A 23,458-nucleotide genomic window follows, 5' to 3' on the forward strand; every position below is an offset into this window, starting at 1 on the left:
GATGTAGTAGCAGATCGAGGATTCAGGGATCAAATAAAAACTCATATTAACATCTGAGTTCCAAGCCCTGGACAAGGTGCAATATAGGTCATAAACCTATGGGTGATCTAATCCTTGGTGACAAAGTGCCGGAGCCAAGATCTCAAGTCACCAAGGCATGTCTGGCATGAGCTTCTTTCCCCAGCAGCCCAGTTTGGCCGACTCTGGAAACATCCTCTCCCCGCCTGGGCTTCTGAGCTCTGCTCAGGCTGTCTGCGCAGAAATTACATCCCAGGGAGATGGAGAACTGAGTCGGACCACGTTATTGTTCATTTTCTCGTCGGTGTATCATTTTAGATCTTGCTCCTCAGGTTTGCTCTGCTTGTGTTATGAACAGAAATCTCCTCTCTCTGCGTGACCCCCACTCCCATTCTGGAAGCCGGCCATGGGTGGGCAGCAGGAGAGAGGAGAGTGATGCAGGTGTTGGGAGGAAGCCCTGGAGCCTGGTCTAGTCCAAGCTCCGCCCAAAGGGCTGTGTGATTCTGGGTCCAGCTTCCTCTTCTGTGGAAGGAGGATTCCACGAGCTTCCTTCCGAATCAAACAGCTGATGGTGGCTCAGTGAGGGAGCTAGCAGGAGAGGCCCGACTTGACGCCTCTGGTGAGGGCTATTGTTGGAGGAAAAGTGGGAGAAAAGCATGCTGGAAAAGGCTGGTCAGAGCAATATTATTTGTCAGAATCCACAGAAGGAGGAGTTCCATGGCAGAAAGGTGTAATGAGAACTCATGAAGTAAGACAGATTTATTGTGGTTTATTGTGAAGATTTGAAAAATGTTCACTGAAGTTGCTTATTGGGGCCACTGTGTTCAGGCTTCTAAGTGCGTCACTATTTAGGATTTCTGAACCACAAAACCTGGAAATGTGCAGTTACTTGCTGTTTGAGAAGAACACATTTACCTTTTGGAGTCTCTTCCTTGGCCCTGCCAGTTAGAGTCAGAATTAAAGTCACCCCACAGGTGACACGTCACTGCACTGTCAACGGTTTACTGGTCTGATGACCTCTTTGTGAAATTGTCTCTCAGATGTTTTCCATTTCTGCTCAGAGTTTTGAAAATGTTAATTTCCTTCTCTCTCTTCCATGGTAAAGACTTAGCATTTTTTAACTTTTTAGAGAATAATTTGATGGTTATCTTGCTCTGTTACCTTCAACAACTTTGGAAAGAAAAACACAACTACTCTTTTGAAAATCTGAAATCTAACGTGGTCTCTGCCAATCCTCTGAGAGGAACTCTCTGATACGCAAACTTGGGAACGGTTGTAGAATCAGAGAACAATTACCTTCAGATCTAATTCAGAGATTATTTGGCTCGTAATAGAGCCATTTTTACCGTTGGGGTGAAGCACGCCCATCTATGGTTCTTGCTCTCTGCGTAAACATCTGAGTGTGAGTATTGGCACATGGCAGGTGGATCAGGTGGATACAGAGGAGCCTGTGGGGAAGAGAGGGAAGGGCACAACAGTGAGAGGATAGTCTATGCCTATTTTATTGATAAGGAAGCAGGCTCAGAGAGGTTGAGTCGCAAGTCCAAGGCCACACAGCTCATATTTGAACTGAGGTCCGTACTTTGCAAAATGTAGCTGCTTCCACTCTCTTACTCCTGAAGAGTGACTTATGTTGATTGCCTACCAAGGTTGTCATATCTATCTTGCCTTACCCTATAACACGGAGTGGATTTTCTACAGTAAGTGTCAGAGTTTCTCAGTTATTGCATATCTTGTGAAACTAACCGGGCTCTGTAGTGGGCATAACTCAGAAGCTAAGTTACAGGGGCGGGGAACAAAGTTTCTGAGCTTCAACCATTGTCTTTGGAGGTGGGTATGGAGAAGGGGAAATGTGAGAGTCACCTGAGTTTGTTTAATTAATTAATTAATAGTGGTAAAACATAAAATAAAAATTTACCACCTAAGCCACTTTTTAAGAATACAGTTCCATGGTCTGAAAGCACATTCACGTTGTTGTGCCTCCATTGGTCCAACCTGAAGCTCTGTACCCATTAACTCCACATCCCCTCCCCCTCCCCCTGCCGACCACCCTTCTACCTTCTGTGTCTATGAACTTGCTACCCCAGGGACCTCGTATAAGTGGGCTCACACAGCATTTCTCTTTTTTTGTGGGAAAAGAAAAAGAAGAAGTGTTACGCCTTTTTTGTGTCAGGTTTCGTATGCCACTTAGCACATTCAGTCCTGTTTCATTACGTAGGCCACTGTTTTGTAGGCTCGTTGTAAGATGCGTAAATCAGAACCCGGCCTGCTGCAAGTCTGCCCAAGCAAAGGTGGGTGTCAGGGCCTGCCTTGTGAAGCGGGGACCCTTCCTGTGTCCCCATTGCCCGCCGCACTGACGAGGTGACAAGCATACTCAGTTATATTCTGACACTCTTACGCTATCCTCATTTGCTTTTGAACTTGAGAGCTCATTCAACCCTCAAAACAGCACCGTGGAAAGATAGTATTATTTCTGGTTTTCAGACGAACATTACAGGCTCAGAGGGCTTTTTGTATGTGTTTAATGTCAGCTAGTAAGCAGCTGTGTTAGGATTGTACTCCTCTGACTCCAAGCTCTGTGTTCCTGTCACCTGGTCACAATGCCACAGCTGCTGTCCCACACGAGGAGGGCTGGCCTGGAGGGCTTGTTTCTCCCTGCGGGAATGACCGCTTCGGAGGCCATGACCATGGATCGTCTGTGTCTGATCCCCCTCTGTCAGTCTTCAGAGTGCAGTGTGTCGGGCTCTTTCTAACATGCCTTCACTTGGAGAGACAGTCCTGCTACCCACCTCAGCATCTTTCCCTGTGTGGACTCGCTGTGCTCTGAGACCCTGAGTTAGCAAGCTGGGATGATAGGCTGTTAGGAAGCGGGATTTAAGAGACTTTTGAATTGTTTCTTAGCCAGTGGCCCCAGGACTATTGAGGCAGTCTGCACGTGACACCTTGCAGACACCTCCCGTCTTCATCTCTCCCTTTCTGGATGGTGGTTGAAGTTGGTGACTGTCCTTCCCCCTTTCGACTTCTTAAAAATGCCTCTTGGGGAGCCTGGTTAGTTCCACGGGTCGTGGTATCATGGAGGTTGAGAAGGTCTACTGCTCCCTGCAAAAAATTGGTTCCACATGAGGGTGTTAAGACTCGAGACAAATCTGAAATGTAAATCCTACAACCAGTATAAAGCCCACTTCAGGAGCATGAGATGTAGTGGAAGCTTAGTCTTGAAGGAATCAGATCTCAGGTCAGATACGAGCTGTGAGGCCTTCAAGTAGTGACTGAATCTCTGAGGCTCAATGTTCTCAGGTATAAAATATCTTCTCATTTTTGTTGTGAGGATTCGCTGATTAACGTATGTGCCTGCTTTAGAGAAAAACACTTCCAGGCAGTGTTATTACAAAGTCCTATTTGGGGGCCGGTAGCAAACATTTGATGATGTTTTGTCCACTTGTCTTAAGGAGAACATGTTTCGGAGAAGCCCAAAGAGGAGAATGACAATTGTCCTCAAGGCCTGAGGAGGATGTTTCTAATCGTTGAAGGAGAGTTCTTTGATTTCTTGACTCCAGTCTGCTAGGCTTTAAAACATGGCAACTACGAACAATGTGACTGAACTCATTCTCTTGGGGTTCTCCCCCAATCGGGATGTGCAGAAGACCATTTCTGTGATGTTTCTCCTCATGTACACGGCCATTGTGCTGGGCAACGGCCTCATTGTGGTGACAATCATGGGCAGCAAAGGGCTCACCTCCCCCATGTATTTCTTCCTCGGCTACTTGTCCTTTGTGGAGATCTGTTACTGCTCTGTCACAGCCCCCAAGCTCATCCTTGACTCTTTTATTGAAAGGAAAATCATTTCCCTCAAAGGCTGCATCACACAGATCTTTTTCCTCCATTTCTTTGGTGGCACTGAGATCTTTCTCCTGACAGTGATGGCCTATGACCGCTATGTGGCCATCTGCAAGCCCCTGCACTACACTGTCATCATGAACCGGCGTGCTTGTGGCCTCCTGGTGGGGGCAGCTTGGGGTGGGGGCTTGCTGCATTCTGTCGGGCAAACATTCCTTATTTCCCAGCTGCCCTTCTGTGGCCCCAAGGTCCTTGACCACTACTTCTGTGATGTCCACCCTGTGCTGAAGCTGGCCTGCTCAGACACCTTCCTCACTGGTGTGCTAATCATCGCCAATGGTGGCTCCATTTCAGTGATCAGCTTCACGGTACTGCTTGCTTCCTACGTGGTCATCCTGCACGCCCTGAGCACCCAGACCTCAGAAGGTCGGCGCAAAGCTCTGTCCACCTGTGCCTCTCATGTTGCAGTTGTGGGCCTGTTCTTCATACCCTGTTCCTTTGTCTACATGAGGCCCTGTGTCACCCTCCCTGCAGACAAGATAGTTGCTGTGTTTTACACAGTGGTCACACCTCTCTTAAACCCCATCATTTACTCCTTCAGGAATGCTGAAGTGAAAAACGCCATGAGGAGACTGATAGGGAGGAAAGTGATCTGGGAAGAGAAATAGATGACTTAGTTAGGGAAAATAAAGAGGAGCAAGGGATGGGAAGTCGGGGCAGATCTCACTTTGCCTCTACCTTTAATTGATGGGCTAATCTTGGGCCTGTCACCTTTTTCTTTAAATTTCAATTTCCTCATCTTTATGGGATTGGACAGGATTGAAGGAGGCTCTAGAATGAGGTCTAGCAGGGGTCTTCTAATGCTGCACTTCCACATTGCACAGTGACCTTGAGGCAGCTTGGCTGGTTTTGAGAGAATGAACCCTTCCAGAAAACAGGGGTGTTTCTGGGAATAATGAGGGGGTTGATGGAAGAGGAGGAAGGCTTCCTTGGGGATTAGTGGCCAAGTGGCTTTTGTGTTGGAGGAGTCTGAACCTTTGGATTTGGGGAGGAGGAAGGTAGGCAGAGAAATAGAAGTCACTCAAGTGCCTAGAAATTCTGTTAACTCAATAAACTAAAATTTGCCCAGTGGGCTCTGGTCAGGCCAGCTGACCTAGAAGGGTCTAGTTCACAGAGAAGAAGGCATTTTGACTCTTGCCAGCAGACTCATATGAACTCACATTAGCATTAGACTCATGTTTTCAAGGAATCAAGTGGAACCACAGGAGATTTTAAGTGACTTGAAAGCCCTAGACAGTGATACCTAATTGTAGGCACAAGCTTTATTTTTCACATATCAGTAACATTTTAGTGTCTAACATTCTTTTCTGTTTACACCTGTCTGTCCTTTTTTTTCTTGTTTTCCCCCTTATACCTTGGCTGTTTGGGCTATTCATTTTCTCTGTCTTCAGCCTCTTGACTTCTTGCACTTCTCGGCCATTCCCACCAAGCACCCTGATAACCTGCTCTCCTGTACCGCCATATTACCTTGTCATTCTCCATCCATGAGCCCCCACTCCTTCCCAGGCTCCATTCTGGGGCTGCCTGTGGATTAATGGTTTAAATGCCCTTGAGTCTTCACTGTTTGTCCTATGATATTTTAATCCTCTTGTTTTTTAGTCAGACCATATGCCCGCAAACTGTAACCCCGACAGTGACCCTCATTCACGGTAGACGATTCTCCCCCACCTGAGTGCTTTCAGATTATCCACTTGGAAGTAATTCTCTTATTTTATCTTATTTTCCCTCAAAAATTTTCAGTGACTCCTCATTGTCTTCTGAGTCAACCATGAACTCCTTCTTGACACGCAGCACCTTCAAGGCATGGCCCTCTCTTAATGTTCTTTACTTATTTTCAGTGACACTGTGGTAGAGTTCACTGATTCCTGAACACTCATTGCCTTGTGCCTTCCACCTAAAATAGTTTTCATTTCTCTACCTGTTAACATCCCACCTACCTTCCAATACCCATCTAAAATGCTGCTTCCTTTAGGAAGCTTCCATGATGATCCTATTCAGATATGGCCTTTGCCTTTTTTTTTTTTTTTGAGTCCCCACAGCACTCAGCTAGATAGAGTCCTTTAAAGCCTTTACTACTTGTATTTCAGTGCTTAATCCCCCTCACCCGACTGTCACTCTCTTGAGACTATGGCCTGAATTGTACTTACCTTTGAATCTTTTGTAAGTGACATGTAGCAAAACTCAACAAACATTTGGTCAATTAAATTTCCGTAAGTCATTAGTGCTTCAGATGTAAAAATGGTTGTTATATTTCTCTTTCCAATTATTGAAGTGAGATAGCAATGTTATATCACCGAAGACAAATAATGACTCTTGATATCATTTCTGAGAATAATATTTATAAACAAACAAGGAACATGTACGTATGTGTATATTTTACTATTAACCAAGAGATGTCATATATTTTATCTCATTTAATCTTAAAACACTCTGGTGAGGTGTGTATGACTCTCCTGTATTACAGATGGAGAGACTGAATCTTGGGGAGATCAATATTTTGATCAAGGCCACACAGCCTGAGTTCAAACCCTGGTCTGCCTGATTTCTGAGCCTTTGCTCTCTGTGTGCATTCCTCTGCCTCTCTTTAAAGACCACCAGAACAAAACTACATTCCAAGTCTCTGAATTCCAAATCTGAGGGCTTAAAACCTCCTTATTGTCAAGTATTTCCCCCTGGAATCCCTTCAGAGTAAATAAAAAGTGTTTTTAAAAACTATGCAGCATGAATTGCCTTGTGAGTGTTCACAGGTATTTCTGGGTCCACAGAAAACCAGTGCCTGAGATGCCAGATCTGGAAGCAGGAAGATATGATGCTTCAGTCAGTTAACGCTCCTCTTCTCTCTCATCGGGCCAAACTTAGGCATTGAGCTGCAAGAGTTACCTAATGCGTAGGGTCCAAACTCAATATGTTGGCCAAAGAGAGATTTTTTTTTCTAGTGACGTAATGCTAAAAATGGCATCATTCTTGAGAACACCATACAGATTGGAGAATGAGAAACAGGAATCAAAAAAACTATAGAAATTGAGAACTCACAAATAAGTTTCCTAAAATTAAATCTCAGGAGAATGCTGCCCCATAGGTGACACAATGTTCACCTTGCAGTAGAAGAAACTGGAGGTCAAAGAGGGCTTTGGAAGACCAAAGTCCTTGATGTTTTGTCTACGTGAGTTGTCAACTGTATTTCAGAGTCCAGAATGCTTCAGAGGTGAGTTTGGGATCTTCCTGTGCTGCTGTCTTGAACCGCCTCTCTGATTTTTAAATATTAAAACAACCTTGTTTTCCTAAGATAAACAAACCCCACTTGGTCATGATCTGTTATCCCTTGCATACATTCCTGCATTTGATTTAAATATGCTTTACTGAGGATTTTTTGCCTCTATGTTCACGAGTGATGTTTGTGATTTTCTTTTTTTAATTTTTTTTTGGCCTGGTTTTGGTGGTAGGGTTATGCTGGTCTCATAAATAACTTGGGAAGTTTTCTGATTTTGAAAACATTTCTGTAGATTTGTGTAAATTTCACAAATTTGTGAAAAAATTTGTGTAAATTTGTAAACATTTGTGTAAAACATTGTGTAAATTTGTGAAAACATTGTGTAAATTTTAAGTCATTTTAAGTGACTTAAAACACTTTTTTTTTTTAAGTGTTTGATGAAACTAATGAATTCATCTTGGCTTGGAACTTTTTTGGTGTGTGTAATGTATGTAAAGTGTGAATTCAATTTATTTAGCAGATATAGGGCTATTCAGATTTTCTGTTGATTTTGGGTCAGTTATATGTTATATATATATATATATATATATATATATATATATATATATATATATATTAGGAATTTATACATTTAACCTAAGTCATAGAATTTGATGACTTTAGATCAACAAATGACATTGATATTAAAACTTAAGGTTATTCATAATATTCTATTACCGTTTATTTTCAGCAAAATCTGTGTGCTAACCATTTTCTTCCCCAAATTAAAATTTTTTACTTTCTCTCTCTCTTTTTTTTTAAATTCTGCAGCCTATTTACGGATTCATTAATTTTCTTGATATGTTCAAGGAATCATTGTCTGGCTCTTATCAAAAATTCTTCTGTTTTTGTTTTCTATGTGGTTAATATCTGTTATATTTCTTCTTTCCTTCCACTTTGTATCTAAATTTGCTCATTTCTTTTCTCTCTCAAAGTATAGACTTATTCACAGATTTTATACCTTTCTTATTAGAAAAGTTTTTTTAATGTTTATTTATTTTTGAGAGAGCGACAGAGAGACAGAGTGTGAGTGGGGAGGGACAGAGAGGGAGACACAGAATCTGAAGGAGGCTCCAGGCTCTGAGCTGTGAGCACAGAGTCCGATGTGGAGCTTGAACTCAGGAGCTGTGAGATCATGACCTGAGCCGAAGTTGGACGCTTAACTGACTGAGCCACCCAGGTGGCTTTTTTCATTTTTAATATTAAGAATTTAAAACTGTTAAGTTTCTTTAAACAATGTGTCCCATAAAATTTCTCATGTATTTTCATTAATATTCAGTTAAAATGCATTCTAATTTTTAAAAGTGATTTCGTCTTTGACTAGTGGATTATTTAAAGTACATAGTTTATTTTCCAAATAGTTATTTTTTCCTTGATATCTTGTTGTTACTTATTTCTGATTTAATTCCATTGTGAATGATATCGTTCTTTTTACATTTATTGAAGCTTGTTTCATGGCCCGACATAAGGTCTATCTTGGTAAATGTGCCACGTATGCTTCAAAGAGTATGTATTCGGTTTTAGGGTGTCATGCTCTACAAATATCAGTAAGATTAAGGTGGTTCATATGTTGTTCAGATCTATGTTTTTACTGATTTTTATTTATTTAATTTTTAATTATTATTTATTTTATTCTCAAGTTAATTAACTTCCAGTATAGTCTTGGCTTCAGGAGTAGAACCCCGTGATTGATCTGTTACATATGACACCCAGTGCTTACTTTTGTGTGTGTGTGTGTGTGTGTTTTAGAGAGAGACAGAATGATAGAGAGATCACAAGTGGGGAAGAGAGAGAAAGAGGGAGAGAGAGAGAGAGAGAGAGAAAATCTCATGCTCAACACGGGGCTTGATCCCACTGGGATCATGACTTGAGCCCAAATCAAGAGTTGGACACTCAACTGACTGAGCCACCCAGGCGCCCCTGTTTTTACTGATTTTTAAAATTGAATCCTACTCCCACTTGCTGGGGGGTGGTGGCAGTGGTATTACATCTCCAATTATTGTGGAATTGTATACTGATTTCTTTAAGTCTGAGAAAGAAAACATTGCAGATGAGAAAATGGCATACCAGCGATGTTAAGCCACTTGTTAATGGTTATATATCCTCCAGGTGGCAAAGGCTGTCTTTAAACAAGGCAACTTGACTCCTTGGTTCATGCTTTTGAGCACCCCTATTACACTGCCCCTTGTCTGTGTTACCCTCCTCACAGGGTAGAAATACTTTTCAAAATGCTATGTTAACATAAGGCAAGAGTCAAAGGGCTAATTTAGGTCAAACTTGTCCCTGTTATTTAAAAAACAACAATAGAAAACATAGATCAGTTCATATTTCATACCGGCTATTTATATTTATATATTGATATGTAATATATATTATATTCAATACTTCTCTAAATAGATGGCATAAACCATGTCCTCTATATGGTCACTACTTAATAACTACTGTTGAATGAATGAATTCAGGATGATTCACCATAAAAATCCAAAGTCAGGATGAAAACAGTGGCTCCCTTCGCTTCTAAAGTTTGTCTGAACCACTGAGCTAATGTGACAAAGGGGATGGCTGTCTCTATGGCCCACTCCTCTAATTGGGATGCAGTGCCCCTGGGGTCTCATTAGCAAGCCTCAGGGTTCTCTTGCTAACCATGAATGTGCTATGGCTTCCAAAGGAGAGGTGCTAAAGCAAAGCCAATGGCTTTGGCTGGGGTGATTCCCTATGAGCTTCCCTCAACCTTCTGTGCTTAAAAGTTTACTACAGCCTTTCACTTCTCTAGCCAGACTTCTTGACATCTACTGTTCCACCGAGGAGAGTGGAGCTCACTAAGGTCAGTTATCATGGAGTCTTGGTCATTAGGTGACTCAATGGCTGCAATAAACCTGAACTGATCAAGGATCCTTACAGAAAACAGATATCCTCACTGGCTTTGCTCTCACTGTTTTGTCCTCAATGTCCAGACGACAGTCCTGCTGCACAGTATCTGAGTATTTCTCAGACTCTGCCTTCAAATGCACCAAGTATGAGTTGATCTATCTATCTATCTATCTATCTATCTCAGATTCTCGTGGCATCCTTAGATTCCTTCTCCTTTAGCCATTTTCTTGTTTACCCTTTAGCTGAGCTGCTGAGGACTGTCTTCTTTGGGTGATCAGATGCCCCCATTTCCTTAGTCAGGAGTGTTGTATAGTGACTAAGAAGGTACCTTTGAAGCCAGGCACCTTGGGTTGCATTGCTGGCTCTCCCTTACCAGTGTGGGAACATGGCCAAGTCACTCATTCACTCTAATCCCCATTTTCCTCGTTTGAAAAAAGAGGGACAATCATGATAGTTTCTCAGAGCGATGCTGCGTTGAGATGTGAGTGATGCCTTTAAAGGGCTCTGGGGGCGCCTGGGTGGCTCAGTCAGTTAAGCATCCAACTTCGGTTCAGGTCATGATCTCACGGCTCGTGAGTGCTGACAGCTCAGAGCTTGGAGCCTACTTGGGATTCTGTGTCTCTCTGTCTGCCCCTCCCCCCTCTCAAAAAGAAACATGAAAATTATAAAGTGTTCTGTTTGATATATACAACACTGTTCGATAAATGCAAGCACATATTATACCACTATGGTTACTCTTCCCTCTGCTTGTGGGCAGTTCAAGCTCAGAGAATGCCTCCACCCAAATCTTATTCTGTAGAGACTTGCTCTCTACCAGACCATGGTGGGGGGTACTTCTCGCAGCAGAGGAGCTGGAGGGGTCAGAATTCACAGAGCTGGCCGGCTTCCCCAGTCTTTCAAACGGGCTCTCCCAGTATGTGGTCCCCAAAGCCACTTCACTTTTTGGAAATTAGAGCAATTCCAGAGTGTATTTCACTGAGGTGCAGTCTTGGCACCCTTTTCCCAAAGCCCAGGCCCGCCTGACATGGTGTTCTTCCCTGTAAATGAATCCTCTGATACCTGAAGCTTGAAGGACTCTTAAAAGACTTATTGACATTTTAATCTTTTAAAATAGAAATGTTTATTGATTGCATTGAAAATTTCCTTTCTCTTTCAAGACATGTGTCTGAAAATGCATGTGGGGTCATATTCAGGGCAAGGCATGGCAGACGTGTGACGTGGACCTCTATCCCCCACCAGTCCCCAGGTGAGACAGGAGAGGAATTATTAATGATGGAAAGCTACTTACTCACTTTCTAGTTTTTTTTTTAACTCCTCAAATACTGATTATTATTATCTTGAAATGAATTTTTTTTGGTGTATTTCCACTTTTCCAGTATAGAATCACAGCACTTAATTCAGCTGTTTTAGGTCCAGATGGGGAAATTGAGCACCAAGCAGAGGGAGGGTGTTGTTTGGTGAGACAGAGCTGGGACTGAAGCTGAGATCTGTCTTTTGGCTTCTAGACCAGTGCTTTTCTTTATGGTGTCTTGCTACCTCCTTTGGGCAAAGTTAAGTCCAATGTGAATCTCTGAAGTTTTTCAGTAGTAGGAGGCTAGGGAAGGAAGGAGGGTGTAGCACACAAGCATTGCAGGGGGAGGGGGCTGGAGGAGAGCACTGCAGGAGGGAGAGCTCTCTGGCAAGAAGATCTGAGATGTCTCCCAGACTGCGTTGTGATTCCTGTGGGTGCTTGTTGCTGGTCTTGCAACTTAAACGCTAATTTTTTGAGCTTCCTTTTTCTCAGCTCTAAAGTGAACATATTAATAGTTATCTTAAAGGGTTGTGCTGAGCATGAACTAGGAGAATGTATGAAGCTCATGGACTGAGCCTGGCCCACAGCAGCTCCGCAGTGGTGATGGCGACATGATGCAGGAGAGGGGAGCCCCTTTCACTCTCTGTCGGCCTCATTCACGTCCTCACCTACTATGAGGTCCAAGTGTGTGTTGATGGTGTAAGGATGGCATAAAGGGTTCAGTAGGAGAGAGGAGGAAACGAGGACAGAAAGGAGTCCTTGGAGGAGGGGCTGAGGTGTTTGAAGATGTTCAGGTTGGAGAAGAGTAGTTGGGGTGGGGAGTTAATGACAGTTTTATGAGTGTGTTTTCTAATTTCTAAAGGAGCAAGTGACATTGTCTTCATGTTGCATGAGATTCTATCTGGACCCTAAATTTTAAGGAAAATTGTCTAGAGATTTACAGAAAAAGGTCATTTAATATAGTACAAATAGGGAATTAACACAAAAGCTTATAAATAGAGAAATGATTAAATAAATTATGGTGGTTTTTTTTATAATGCACCATTAAAAAACATCTTTTTGTTTGTTTATTTTTGAGAGAGAGAGAGAGAGTGTGTGTGTGTGAGCTATGGAAGGGCATAGAGAAAGGGAGACACAGAATCCAAAGCAGGGTCCGGGCTCTGAGCTGTCAGCACAGAGCCTGATTTGGGGCTTGAACTCGCAAACCATGAGATCATGACCATAGCCGAAGTTGGACGCTTAACCGACTGAGCCACCCAGGTGACCCTAAAAAACATTTTCTGAAGAATATCATCCTGGGGAGATGCTTTTTTTTAAATATGAAATTTATTGTTAAATTGGTTTCCGTACAACACCCAGTGCTCATCCCAACAGGTGCCCTCCTTAATGCCCATCACCCACCCCCGCCACCCTCCCACCCCCCATCAACCCTTAGTTTATTCTCAGTTTTTGAGAGTCTCTTATGTCATTTGCAAATGTCTTTTTCCCATTCTGTTGGTTGCCTTTTAGTTTTGTTGATTGTTTCCTTTGCAGTGCAGAAGCTTTTTATCTTCATGAGGTCCCAATAGTTCATTTTTGCTTTTAATTCCCTTGCCTTTGGGGATGTGTCAAGTAAGAAATGCTGCAGCTGAGGTCAGAGAGGTTTTTTCCTGCTTTCTCCTCTAGGGTTTTGATGGTTTCCTGTCTCACATTCAAGTCCTTTATCCATTTTGAGTTAATTTTTGTGAATGGTGTAAGAAAGTGGTCTAGTTTCATCCTTCTGCATGTTGCTGTCCAGTTCTCCCAGCACCATTTGTTCCATTGGATACTCTTTCCTGCTTTGTGAAAGACCCATACTTTTGTGGGTCTAATTCTGGGGTTTCTATTCTATTCCATTGGTCTATGTGTCTGTTTTTGTGCCAGTACCATGCTGTCTTGATGATTACAGCTTTGTAGTAGAGGCTAAAGTTCTGGGATTGTGATGCTTAATGCTTTGGTCTTCTTCTTCAAAATTACTTTGGCTATTCAGGGTCTTTTGTGGTTCCATACAAATTTTAGGATTGCTTGTTCTAGCTTTGAGAAGAATGCCGGTGCAATTTTGATTGGGATTGCATTGAATGTGTAGATAGCTTTGGGTAGTATTGACATTTTCACAATATTTATTCTTCCAATCCATGAGCAGGGAATGTCTTTCCATTTCTTTATATCTTCTTCAATTTCCTTCATAAGCTTTCTATAGTTTTCAGCATACAGATCTTTTCCATCCTTGGTTAGGTTTATTCCTAGGTATTTTATGCTTCTTGGTGCAATTGTGAATGGGATCAGTTTCTTTATTTGTCTTTCTGTTGCTTCATTATTAGTGTATAAGAATGCAACTGATTTCTGTACATTGATTTTGTATCCTGCGACTTTGCTGAATTCATGTATCAGTTCTAGCAGACTTTTGGTGGAGTCTATCAGGTTCTCCGTGTATATTATCATGTCATCTGCAAAAAGTGAAAACTTGATTTCATCTTTGCCAATTTTGATGCCTTTGATTTCCTTTTGTTGTCTGATTGCTGATGCTAGAACTTTCAACACTATGTTAAACAACAGCGGAAGCTAGAACTTCCAACACTATGTTAAACAACAGCGTTGAGAGTGGACATCCCTGTTGTGTTCCTGATCTCAGGGGGAAAGCTCTCAGTTTTTCCCCATTGAGGATGATATTAGCTGTGGGATTTTCATAAATGGCTAGTATCCAAAATCTATAAAGAGCTTACCAAAGTCCACAACCGAAAACAAATAATCCAGTGAAGAAATGGGCTGAAAACATGAATAGACACTTCTCTAAAGAAGACATCCAGATGGCCAACAGGCACATGAAGAGATGCTCAATGTTGCTCCTCATCAGGGAAATACAAATCAAAACCACACTCAGATACCACCTCACGCCAGTCAGAGTGGCTAAAATGAACAAATCAGGAGACTATAGATGCTAGTGAGGATGTGGAGAAACAGGAACCCTCTTGCACTGTTGGTGGGAATGCAAATTGGTGCAGCTGCTCTGGAAAACAGTGTGGAGGTTCCTCAAAAAATTAAAAATAGACCTACCCTATGACCCAGCAGTAGCACTTCTAGGAATTTACCCAAGGGATACAGGAGTGCTTATGCATAGGGGCACTTGTACCCCAATGTTTATAGCAGCACTTTCAACAATAGCCAAATTATGGAAAGAGCCTAAATGTCCATCAACTGATGAATGGATAAAGAAGATGTGGTTTATATATACAATAAAATACTACTTGGCAATGAGAAACAATGAAATATGGCCATTTGTAGCAACTTGGATGGATCTGGAGAGTGTTATGCTAAGTGAAATAAGTCAGGCAGAGAAAGATACCATATGTTTTCACTCATATGTGGATCCTGAGAAACTCAACAGGAGACCGGGGGGAGGAGAGGGGGGGAAAAAGTTACAGAGAGGGAAGGAGGCAAAACATAAGAGACTCTTAAATACTGTGAACCAACTGAGAGTTGATGGGGGGTGGCGAGGGGAAAGTGGGTGATGGGCATTGAGGAGGGCACCTGTTGGGATGAGCACTTGGTGTTGTACGGAAACCAATCTGACAATAAATTTCATATTAAAAAAAAAAGAGTCTCTTATGGTTTTGCTCTCTCCCTCTCTAACTTTTTAAATGAAGTGTTAAGGGGAAAAAAGCTGAAAGCTGAATATAAAATTATGTATACATTTCATTCAAATTTATAAAGAATCTTTACATAATTGAGAGACATCTGGGTGGCTCAGTTGGTTAAGTGACTGACATCGGTTCAGGTCATGGTGTCACAGTTCGTGAGTTCGAGCCCCGCGTTGGGCTCTGTGCTGACAGCTCAGAGCCTGGAGCCTGCTTCAGATTCTGTGTCTTCCTCTCTCTCTTTCTCTCCCCCACTTACACTCTGTCTCTCTCTCTCTCTTTCAAAAATAAATATTAAACAAAATTAAAAAAAGTTTACATAATTGAAACAACCAGAAGAAATTCACAGTAATGTTAATAAGTTCATTGTATTTTCTCTACTTTCCAAAGTATCTCTAATGAGTATAATCTTGGGCACATTATTTAATCTCTCTGAGCCTCACTTTCCTTATTTGTAAAATGGGGCAAAGAATAGTAAATACATAAGAATGTTTTGAGGATTAAATAACAGAAGCTGTGTATTATTTTATTTTTTTATAATACAAATCATGAAAGTGAAATACAGATAATGATGATGATTTTCTCTGGGAGAGTCTGGGTCGGAATAGAATCTCTTGAATAGAAGGGAAGAGAGAATAAATCTTGCCTTGGACCCTCCCAAGCATGTTGCGTGCTCTTTATCCTTGGAGGGACTGTCTTTAAGAGTCAGTGGCTGACCACCTTGCCCATTTGGTGTCCCTAGTTTTATGATTCTTATACTTTAATAAAAACTGTTTTGAAGTAAATGGAAGTGAATATGAACCTTGGAAATAAATCCTGTGGCATTGCTCTTGTAAACCATTCTCCCACCTGAGTCTGACCAGCAACCATTGAGATCTAGTAATGCTTGATATGTAGGGAGCACCTACTAAATGCCAGGCACTATGCTAAATACTTCTACATTGTCTTACAACAGTCATCCTAGATGATATGTGTTACTGTCTTCATCTGACATATGAGGAAATTATGTTTCTTTTTGTAAACGTTTTTTAAAATATTTCATTTATTTTTAAGAGAGAGACAGAGACAGAGAGACAGAGTATGAGTGGGGGAGGACCAGAGAGAGAGGAAGACACAGAATCCGAAGCAGGCTCCAGGCTCTGAGCTGTCAGCACAGAGCCTGTCACCGGGCTTGAATTCATGAACTGAGACATCATGACCTGACCCGAGGTTGGACGCTCAACTGACTGAGCCACCCAGGCTCCCTGGAAATTATATTTCTGAGAGGTCAGATAACTTGCCCAATGTCATTTGTTTATGCATCCACTTACTTATTCACTTATTTATTTGTTCAGCATGTTTTCATGATTTTCCAGGTCTGCCTTTGGTCTGTGTTACAACACTACGCATGTTCCAGGGTAGACATGCGCATGGGACCTCACAGTTTCTAGATAACAAAGTGCGTTCCACAGATGGTATTTTAGCTATGGCATAAAGAAGGGGTTATGGGTGTTAGTTATGACAATGAGTGACCTTGAGAAAAAAACTGCGTTTTAGACCCTGCCCATGTAAAATGAAGGAATAAATAAAGTGCATTTTCAAAGGTAGTTGTATTGATTTGAGATATACAAGGAGCTAAATATGTGTCTGGCACATATTAGTGTCAGTTTATATCAGGTCAGTGAAATAAGATTACGTGCAGTTGTAAAGTCCTACACATGTATAGTTTGTTACCATAATTTTTGACCTCCATAGCTATCATTTTTTATTCACTTAATGAAAAAAATATCAATTTAGCATCTACCAAGTGCCAGGCATCTTCTAGGCGCTTGGGACATATCAGAGAACCACACAGACAATAAACCCTGCATCATGAAACTCATGTTCCAATAGAGGAGGCAGACAATAAAATATAAATATAATAAATAACTTGTATAGTATGTTTGATAGTAATATGTGCTATAGAAAGAAGAAAAAGGTGAACAGGATAAGGAAGATGGGGAGAGTCGAGACATTGCAATTAAAAAAATTTTTTTTAATGTTTGTTTTTTTGAGAGAGAGAAAGTGCAAGCAGGGGAGGGGCAGAAAGAGAGGGAGACACAGAATCTGAAACAGGCTCCAGGCTCTGAGCCATCAGCACAGACCCCAGCACGGGGCTCAAGCCTAAGAACTGTGAGATCATGACCTCAGCTGAAGTCAGACGTTCAACTGACATTACAGTTTTTTTTTGTTTTTTGTTTTCAGTTCACACCATTTAATGTTTATTTATTTTTGAAAGAGAGAGCACAACTGGGGGAGGGGCAGAGAGAGAGGGAGACACAGAATCCGAAGCAGGCTCCAGGCTCTGAGCCTTCAGCACAGAGCCTGATGCAGGACTCTAACCCACGAACTGCGAGAACATGACCTGAGCCGAAGTTGGGCGCCCAACCGACCGAGCCACGCAGGCACCCCTGACATTACAGTTTTAAATAGAATGATCAAATAGCTGCCTTGAGAAAGTGATATGCACAAAGACTTCAGGGATATGAGGAGTTCACCAATAAATATCTAGGGAAAGAATGTTCCAGGCAGAAGGAAGCCTATAGCAAAGATCCCAAGGTGACAGCATGCCTGATGAGTTTGATGAATATTACAGAGACCAGTGTGCTTGAAGGAGGGAACAAGAGGGGAAACTGGAGGGAGATGTGGGGATGGGACCATGCAGGACCCTGTGCATGAGAGGTTCTGGATTTTACTCTGAATGGAAGGGCTTGGAGAGAGTGCTCCAGCTGTCATGAGGAGAGCAGACTAGGGGTGGAGGAGAATTAAAGAAACCAGCTAGGAAGCAAGGGAGAGGTGGTTGTGGCTCAGAACAGGGAGCAAGCTGTGGACATGGCAGAGGTAGATTCTCATTACATTGTGAAAGTTATAACAAAATGAGTCTTAACTGATTAGGTGTGAGATGTGAGAAAAGAGGAATCAAGGATGACTCCAAGATTTTTAGGCTGACCATTCAGAAAGGCATAGTTGCATCAGCTGAGATAGAATGTTACCAGAAGAATATGTTTTGTGGGAAGGGGCTGGAGTTCATTGTTGGACATATTGTGGTAGACCCAGCAGATATTTATTCATTCCTTTATTTTACAAGCACACACTGAAAGCGTACTATGTAAATGTATTGTATACTATGTGAGGCATACTATGTGCAGCTCTTGAACACTATCTAGACATGGAATTATTGGATCAAATGGTATTTCTATTTTTAATTTTTTGAGGAATCCCCATACTTTTCCACAGTGGCTGTAGCAATTTACATTTTTACCAAGAGTCCATGAGGGTTCCTTTTTCTCCACATCCTTACCAACATTTGTTGTTTCTTATCTTTTTGATTTTAGCTATTCTAACATGTGTGAGGCGATATCTCATGGTGCTTGTGATTGCATTTCCCTGATGATTAGTGGTGTTGAGCATCTTTTCATGTATCTGATGGGTATCTGTATGTCTTCTTGGGAAAAATGTCTATTCAGGTCCTCTGCCCATTTTTTAAATTGGATTGTTTGTTTTTTTTGGTGTTGAGTTGTAGAAGTTCTTTACATATTTTGGCTATTAACCCCTTTTTGGATATATAATTTGCAAATGTCTTCTTACATTCAGTAGGTTTTTTTTCTTTTTTTGTTGATGGTTTCTTTCACAGTACAAATATTTTTGTTTTTGTTTGTTTTAAGTAAGCTTCACAGCCAGTGCAGATCCCACAGTGGGATTGAACTCATGACCTCGAGATAAAGACCTGAACTGAGATCTAGAGTTAGACACTCAACCGGCTGAGCCACCCAGGTGCCCCAGCAAATGCTTTTTGTTTTGATGTAGTCCCACTAGTTTATTTTTGCTTTTCTTTCCATTGCCTTAGGAGACATATCAAGAGAAGTGTCAATGTCGGAGAAATTACTGCCTGTGTGCTCTTCTAGGATTTTTATGCTTTCAGGTCTCATGTCTAGGTCTTTAATCCATTTACAGTTTATTTTTGTGTATGGTGTTAGCAAGTAGTCCGGTTTCATTCTTTTACACATAGTTGTCCAGTTTTCCCAGTACCATTTATTGAAAAGTCTGTCTTTTCTCCATTGTATATTCTAGCCTTCTTTGTCATAGGTAAATTGACCATATAAATGTGGGTTTATTTCTGGGCTCTCTGTTCTGTTCTATTGATCTCTGTGTCTGTTTCTGTGTCTGATCTCTGTGTCTGTTTCATAGTGTTTTGATTACTACAGCTCTGTAGTATGTATTATAATCTGGAATTGTGATAACCACCAGCTTTGTTGTTCTTTCTCAGGATTGCTTTGGCTATTCAGGGTCTTTTGTGGTTCCATACAAATTTCAGCATTATTTGTTCTAGTTTTGTGAAAAATGCATTGGTATTTTGAGAGGGACTGCGTTGAATCTGTAGATTGCTTTGGGTAATATGGACACTTTACCAATATTAATTCTTCCAATCCATGAGCATGGAATATTTCCCCATTTGTTTTTGTCATCCTAAGTTTCTTTCACCAGTGTTTTATAGTTTTCAGAGTACAGGTCTTTCACTTCTTTGTTTAAGTTTATTCCTAGGTATTTTATTTTTTCAGGTGCAATTGTAAATGGCATTTTTAAAATTTCTCTTTCTGCAACTTCGTTGTTAGTGTATAGAAATGACACTGATTTCTGGGTATTAATTTTGTATCCTGCCACCTTGCTGAATTTGTTTATTACTTATAGTAGCTTTTTGGTGAAGTCTTTAGGATTTTCTATGCATAGCATCATGTTGCTTGCAAATAGTGATAGTTTAACTTCTTCTTTACCAATATGGATGCCTCTTATTTCTTTTTCTTTTCTGATTGCTGTGGCTAGGACTTCCCGTACTCTATTGAATAAAAATGGTGAGAGTGGACATCTTTGTCTTGTTTCTGACCTTAGAGAGTAAGCTCTCAGTTTTGACCATTGAATATGATGTTAGTTGTGGGTTTTGCATAAATGGCTTTTATTATGTTGAGGTATAATCCCTCTATCCCTATTTTGCTGAGAGTTTGCTTGTTTTTATCATGAATGATGTTGAATTTTGCCAGATGCTTTTCTGATGTCTATTGAGATGATAATATGATTTTTATCCTTTGTTTTGTTGATGTGGTGTATGATGTTGATTGTTTTGCAAATATTGAACCATCTTTGCATCCCAGGAATAAATCTCACCTGATCATGATGAATGATATTTTTAATATATTGCAGATTTGGTTTGCTAATATTTTGTCTCTGTGTTCATTAGGGATATTGGCCTGTAGTTTTCTTTTTTTGTGGTATCTTTGTCTGGTTTTGGTATCAGGGTAATGTTGGCCTCATAGTATTTGGAAGCTTTCCTTCCTCTTCTATTTTTTGAAATCGTAGGAGAATAGATATTAACTCTCTTTTAAATATTTCGTAGAATTTACCTGTGAATTCATCTGACTCTGGACTTTTACTTTTTGGTAGTTTTTGATTTCCAATTCAGTTTTGTTACTTACAGTTGGTCTGTTCTGATTTTTCTATTTCTTCCTGATACAGTTTTGGAAGAGTGTATGTTTCTAGGAATTTATCAATTTTTTCTAGGTTGTCCAGTTTGTTGGCATGTAGTTTTTCATAGTATTCTGTTATAATTGTATTTCTTTGGTGTCAGTTGTTACTTCTTCTCTCTTCCTTCTGATTTTATTTATTTGGGTACTTTCTCTTTTTTCTTGATGAGTCTGTCTAAGGGTTTGTCAGTTTTTTTGTTATTTCTTTTTTTTAATCTTTCAAAGAACCAGATCTTGGTCTCATTGATCTTTTTTCTTTTTGGTCTCTATGTCATTTATTTCTGCTCTGATTTTCCTTTCTTCTACTCACCTCGAGTTTTGTTTGTTCTTATTTTTCTAGTTCCCTCAGGTGTAAGGTTATTTATTTGAGTTTTTTCTTGTTTCTTGAGGTAGAGCTGTATTGCTATATACTTCCCTCTTAGAACTGCTTTCACTGTGTCCCAGAGATTTTGGACTGTTGTGGTTTCATTTTCATTTGTCTCCATGTATTTTTTAAATTTGTTCTTTGATTGCTTCAATGACCCACTGATTTATTAGTATAATGTTGTTTAGTCTTCAGGCTTTTGTGTTTTTTATTTTCTTGTGATATTTTAGTTTAATAAGTGTTTTGGTTGGAAAAGATGCATGGTATGATTTCAATCTGATTAAATTTATTGGCTTGTTTTATGGCCTAATATATGATTTATTCTGGAGAACGTTCCCTGTGTACTTCAAAAGATGTGTATTCTGTTGTTTTTGGATAGAACGTTCTGTATGTATCTGTTACGTCCATCTGATCCAATGTGTCAAAGACACAATTGTTTCCTTATTATCTCTCTAGATGATCTGTCCATTGATGTAAGTGAAACATTAAAGTCCCCTATTATTATTGTATTACTGTCAATTTCTCTCCTTATATCTGTTAATATTTTCTTTATGCACTTAGGTGCTATAGTAATGGGTGTGTAGATAGTTACAATTGTTGTACCCTCTTGTTGGATTGATCCCTTTATCATTATGTAATGTTCTTCTTTTCCTCTTGTTACAGTCACTGTTTTAAAGTCTATTTTGTCTGAAAGAAGTATTGCCTCCCTGGCATTTTTTTTTTTCATTTTCATTTGCATGGTGAATATTTTTCCATCCCTTCACTTTCAGTCTGTATGCATCTTTAGGTCTGAGGTGAGTTTCTTGTAGTCAGCATATAGATGTGTCTTTTTTTTTTCTTAATCCATTCTGCCACTCTATGTCTTTTGATTGGAGCATTTAGGCCATTTACATTTAAAGTAATTATTGATAGGTATGTAATTAGTGCCATTTAAAAATTTTGTTTTCATAGCTCTTTGTTTCTTTTTTCTCTTGCTCTCTTTCTTTATGATTGATGAATACCTATGGTGTTTTGTTTGGTTTTCTTTTTCTTTATTTTTTGTGTATCTATCATAAATTTTAGGTCTTTGGTTCACATGTAACATCCTAAGAAAATAGCAGTGTATATGAATTTGACAGTCATTTAAATTCAAACACATTCTAAATTTAAAAAAATACAAAAAAAAAGATACAAAAAAGATAAATCTTTCTTTTTATCTTTTTTCTTTTCCCTTTTTACTCCCTTCTTCACATTTTATGTATATGTTGTCATATTTGATATCTTTTAATTCATAGTTTTTTTATATCTAATTATGGCCATTTCTTTTCCACTTAAAGAAGCCCCTTTAACATTTCTTGTAAGGCTGGTTTAGTGGTGATAAACTCTTTTATCTTTTGTTTGTCTGAGAAACTCTTTCTCTTGGGTCAGCCTGGTTTGATTTGGCTTCTTGTGGCTTTGTTTTGGAATGCTGCCAATGGGCCTCTAACTTTCCCAATGGCTGCACAGGACTGCTTTGCTGGCCTCCAGGCATCCTGTTAGAACCTAATGAACTTCCTCTAACACTAGTTACTCTTTTAAACCAAGGCTATTTTTCTGTGTCCAAGACAGAGGGATGTGTTCCCTGGTCCTCAGTACTGTCTCTTCCCATTCCCATTCAGAGCGTCAGGGGTGGGGTTCTCTTTGTTACCATGTCTCTGCCTCTATTGTTGTTCTCTTGCCATTCTCTCTATCTTTGTTTCAGTGGCCGTTTAGTCAGCCCTCAGTTCTTCAGGAGGAATTGTTCTATTAATAGGTATAATTTAGTGTGTTCCATGTAGGAGGTGGCTCAGTCTTCCTACATCATCATCTTGAACTGGAACTCTGCCTATCTTTTAAAACATTGACAGTGAGGTCCTGAAAAGTTAATTGATTAGCAAAAGTTCACATTTAGTATATAGCATAGCTGGGACCTTGTGATATTCTGGTTTGCAATTAGAAATATATATTTGGTCTTCGTCCCCATTTGTAGCACAGAGCTTCTTAAACCCTTGAATTTCCTGAGTAATGAGAGAGACAGAAATGTTTTTCATTATGTAAATGAGGTGACCTTTGATATGCTCCTAGGTCAACTAAGGATGGGGGCTGGTTGCCAAGAAAACCAAACTTGTGATTGCAGGGTGGGTACTTTCATTTCCACCCCTGGAGCCTGGGGGAGCAAAGAGATACTGATGGTTGAATGATGCCCAGTGGCCACTGATTTAATTAATCATGCCTAAGTAATAAAGCCTCCATAAAAACCCAAGTTTGGAGAACTTCCAGGTTAGTGAACAGGTGGAGATTTGGGGAGATTGATGCATTCAGAGAGCATGGAAGCTCCATGCTCTTACCACAAACCCTACCTTATGCATCTCTTCCATCTGGCTGTTCCTGGATTATATCCTTTATAATAAATCTTTCATTGAATTTTGTGAGCTGTTCTAGTAAATTAATCAAACCCAAGGAGGGCGGTGGTCATTGGAGTCTCAGATCTATAGCCATTAGGTTAGGAGCACAGGTGATAACTTGGGTTGCAAGTGGCATCAGAAATGCGGGGTGGTGCCAGTCTTCCAGGACTGAACCCTT

At 40.4% G+C, this 23,458-nt stretch overlaps 1 protein-coding gene across 1 annotated transcript; it reads left to right on the forward strand.

The window, feature by feature from the left end:
- The first annotated feature begins 3,593 nt into the window (after positions 1-3,593).
- LOC101086844 (olfactory receptor 4X1) lies at positions 3,594-5,858 on the forward strand. Its single transcript, XM_003993289.2, has one exon. It carries the CDS (start codon positions 3,594-3,596, stop codon positions 4,521-4,523), a length of 930 nt encoding a protein of 309 aa, XP_003993338.1. The 3' UTR covers positions 4,524-5,858.
- The last annotated feature ends 17,600 nt before the right edge of the window (positions 5,859-23,458 follow it).

Source organism: Felis catus, chromosome D1, assembly GCF_018350175.1.
Source record: "Felis catus isolate Fca126 chromosome D1, F.catus_Fca126_mat1.0, whole genome shotgun sequence".
Classification (NCBI taxonomy): domain Eukaryota; kingdom Metazoa; phylum Chordata; class Mammalia; order Carnivora; family Felidae; genus Felis; species Felis catus.

Excerpts from the sequence above, each read along its gene's own strand:
- LOC101086844 (XM_003993289.2), top strand. The coding sequence starts at position 3,594 with ATGGCAACTACGAACAATGTGACTGAACTCATTCTCTTGGGGTTCTCC.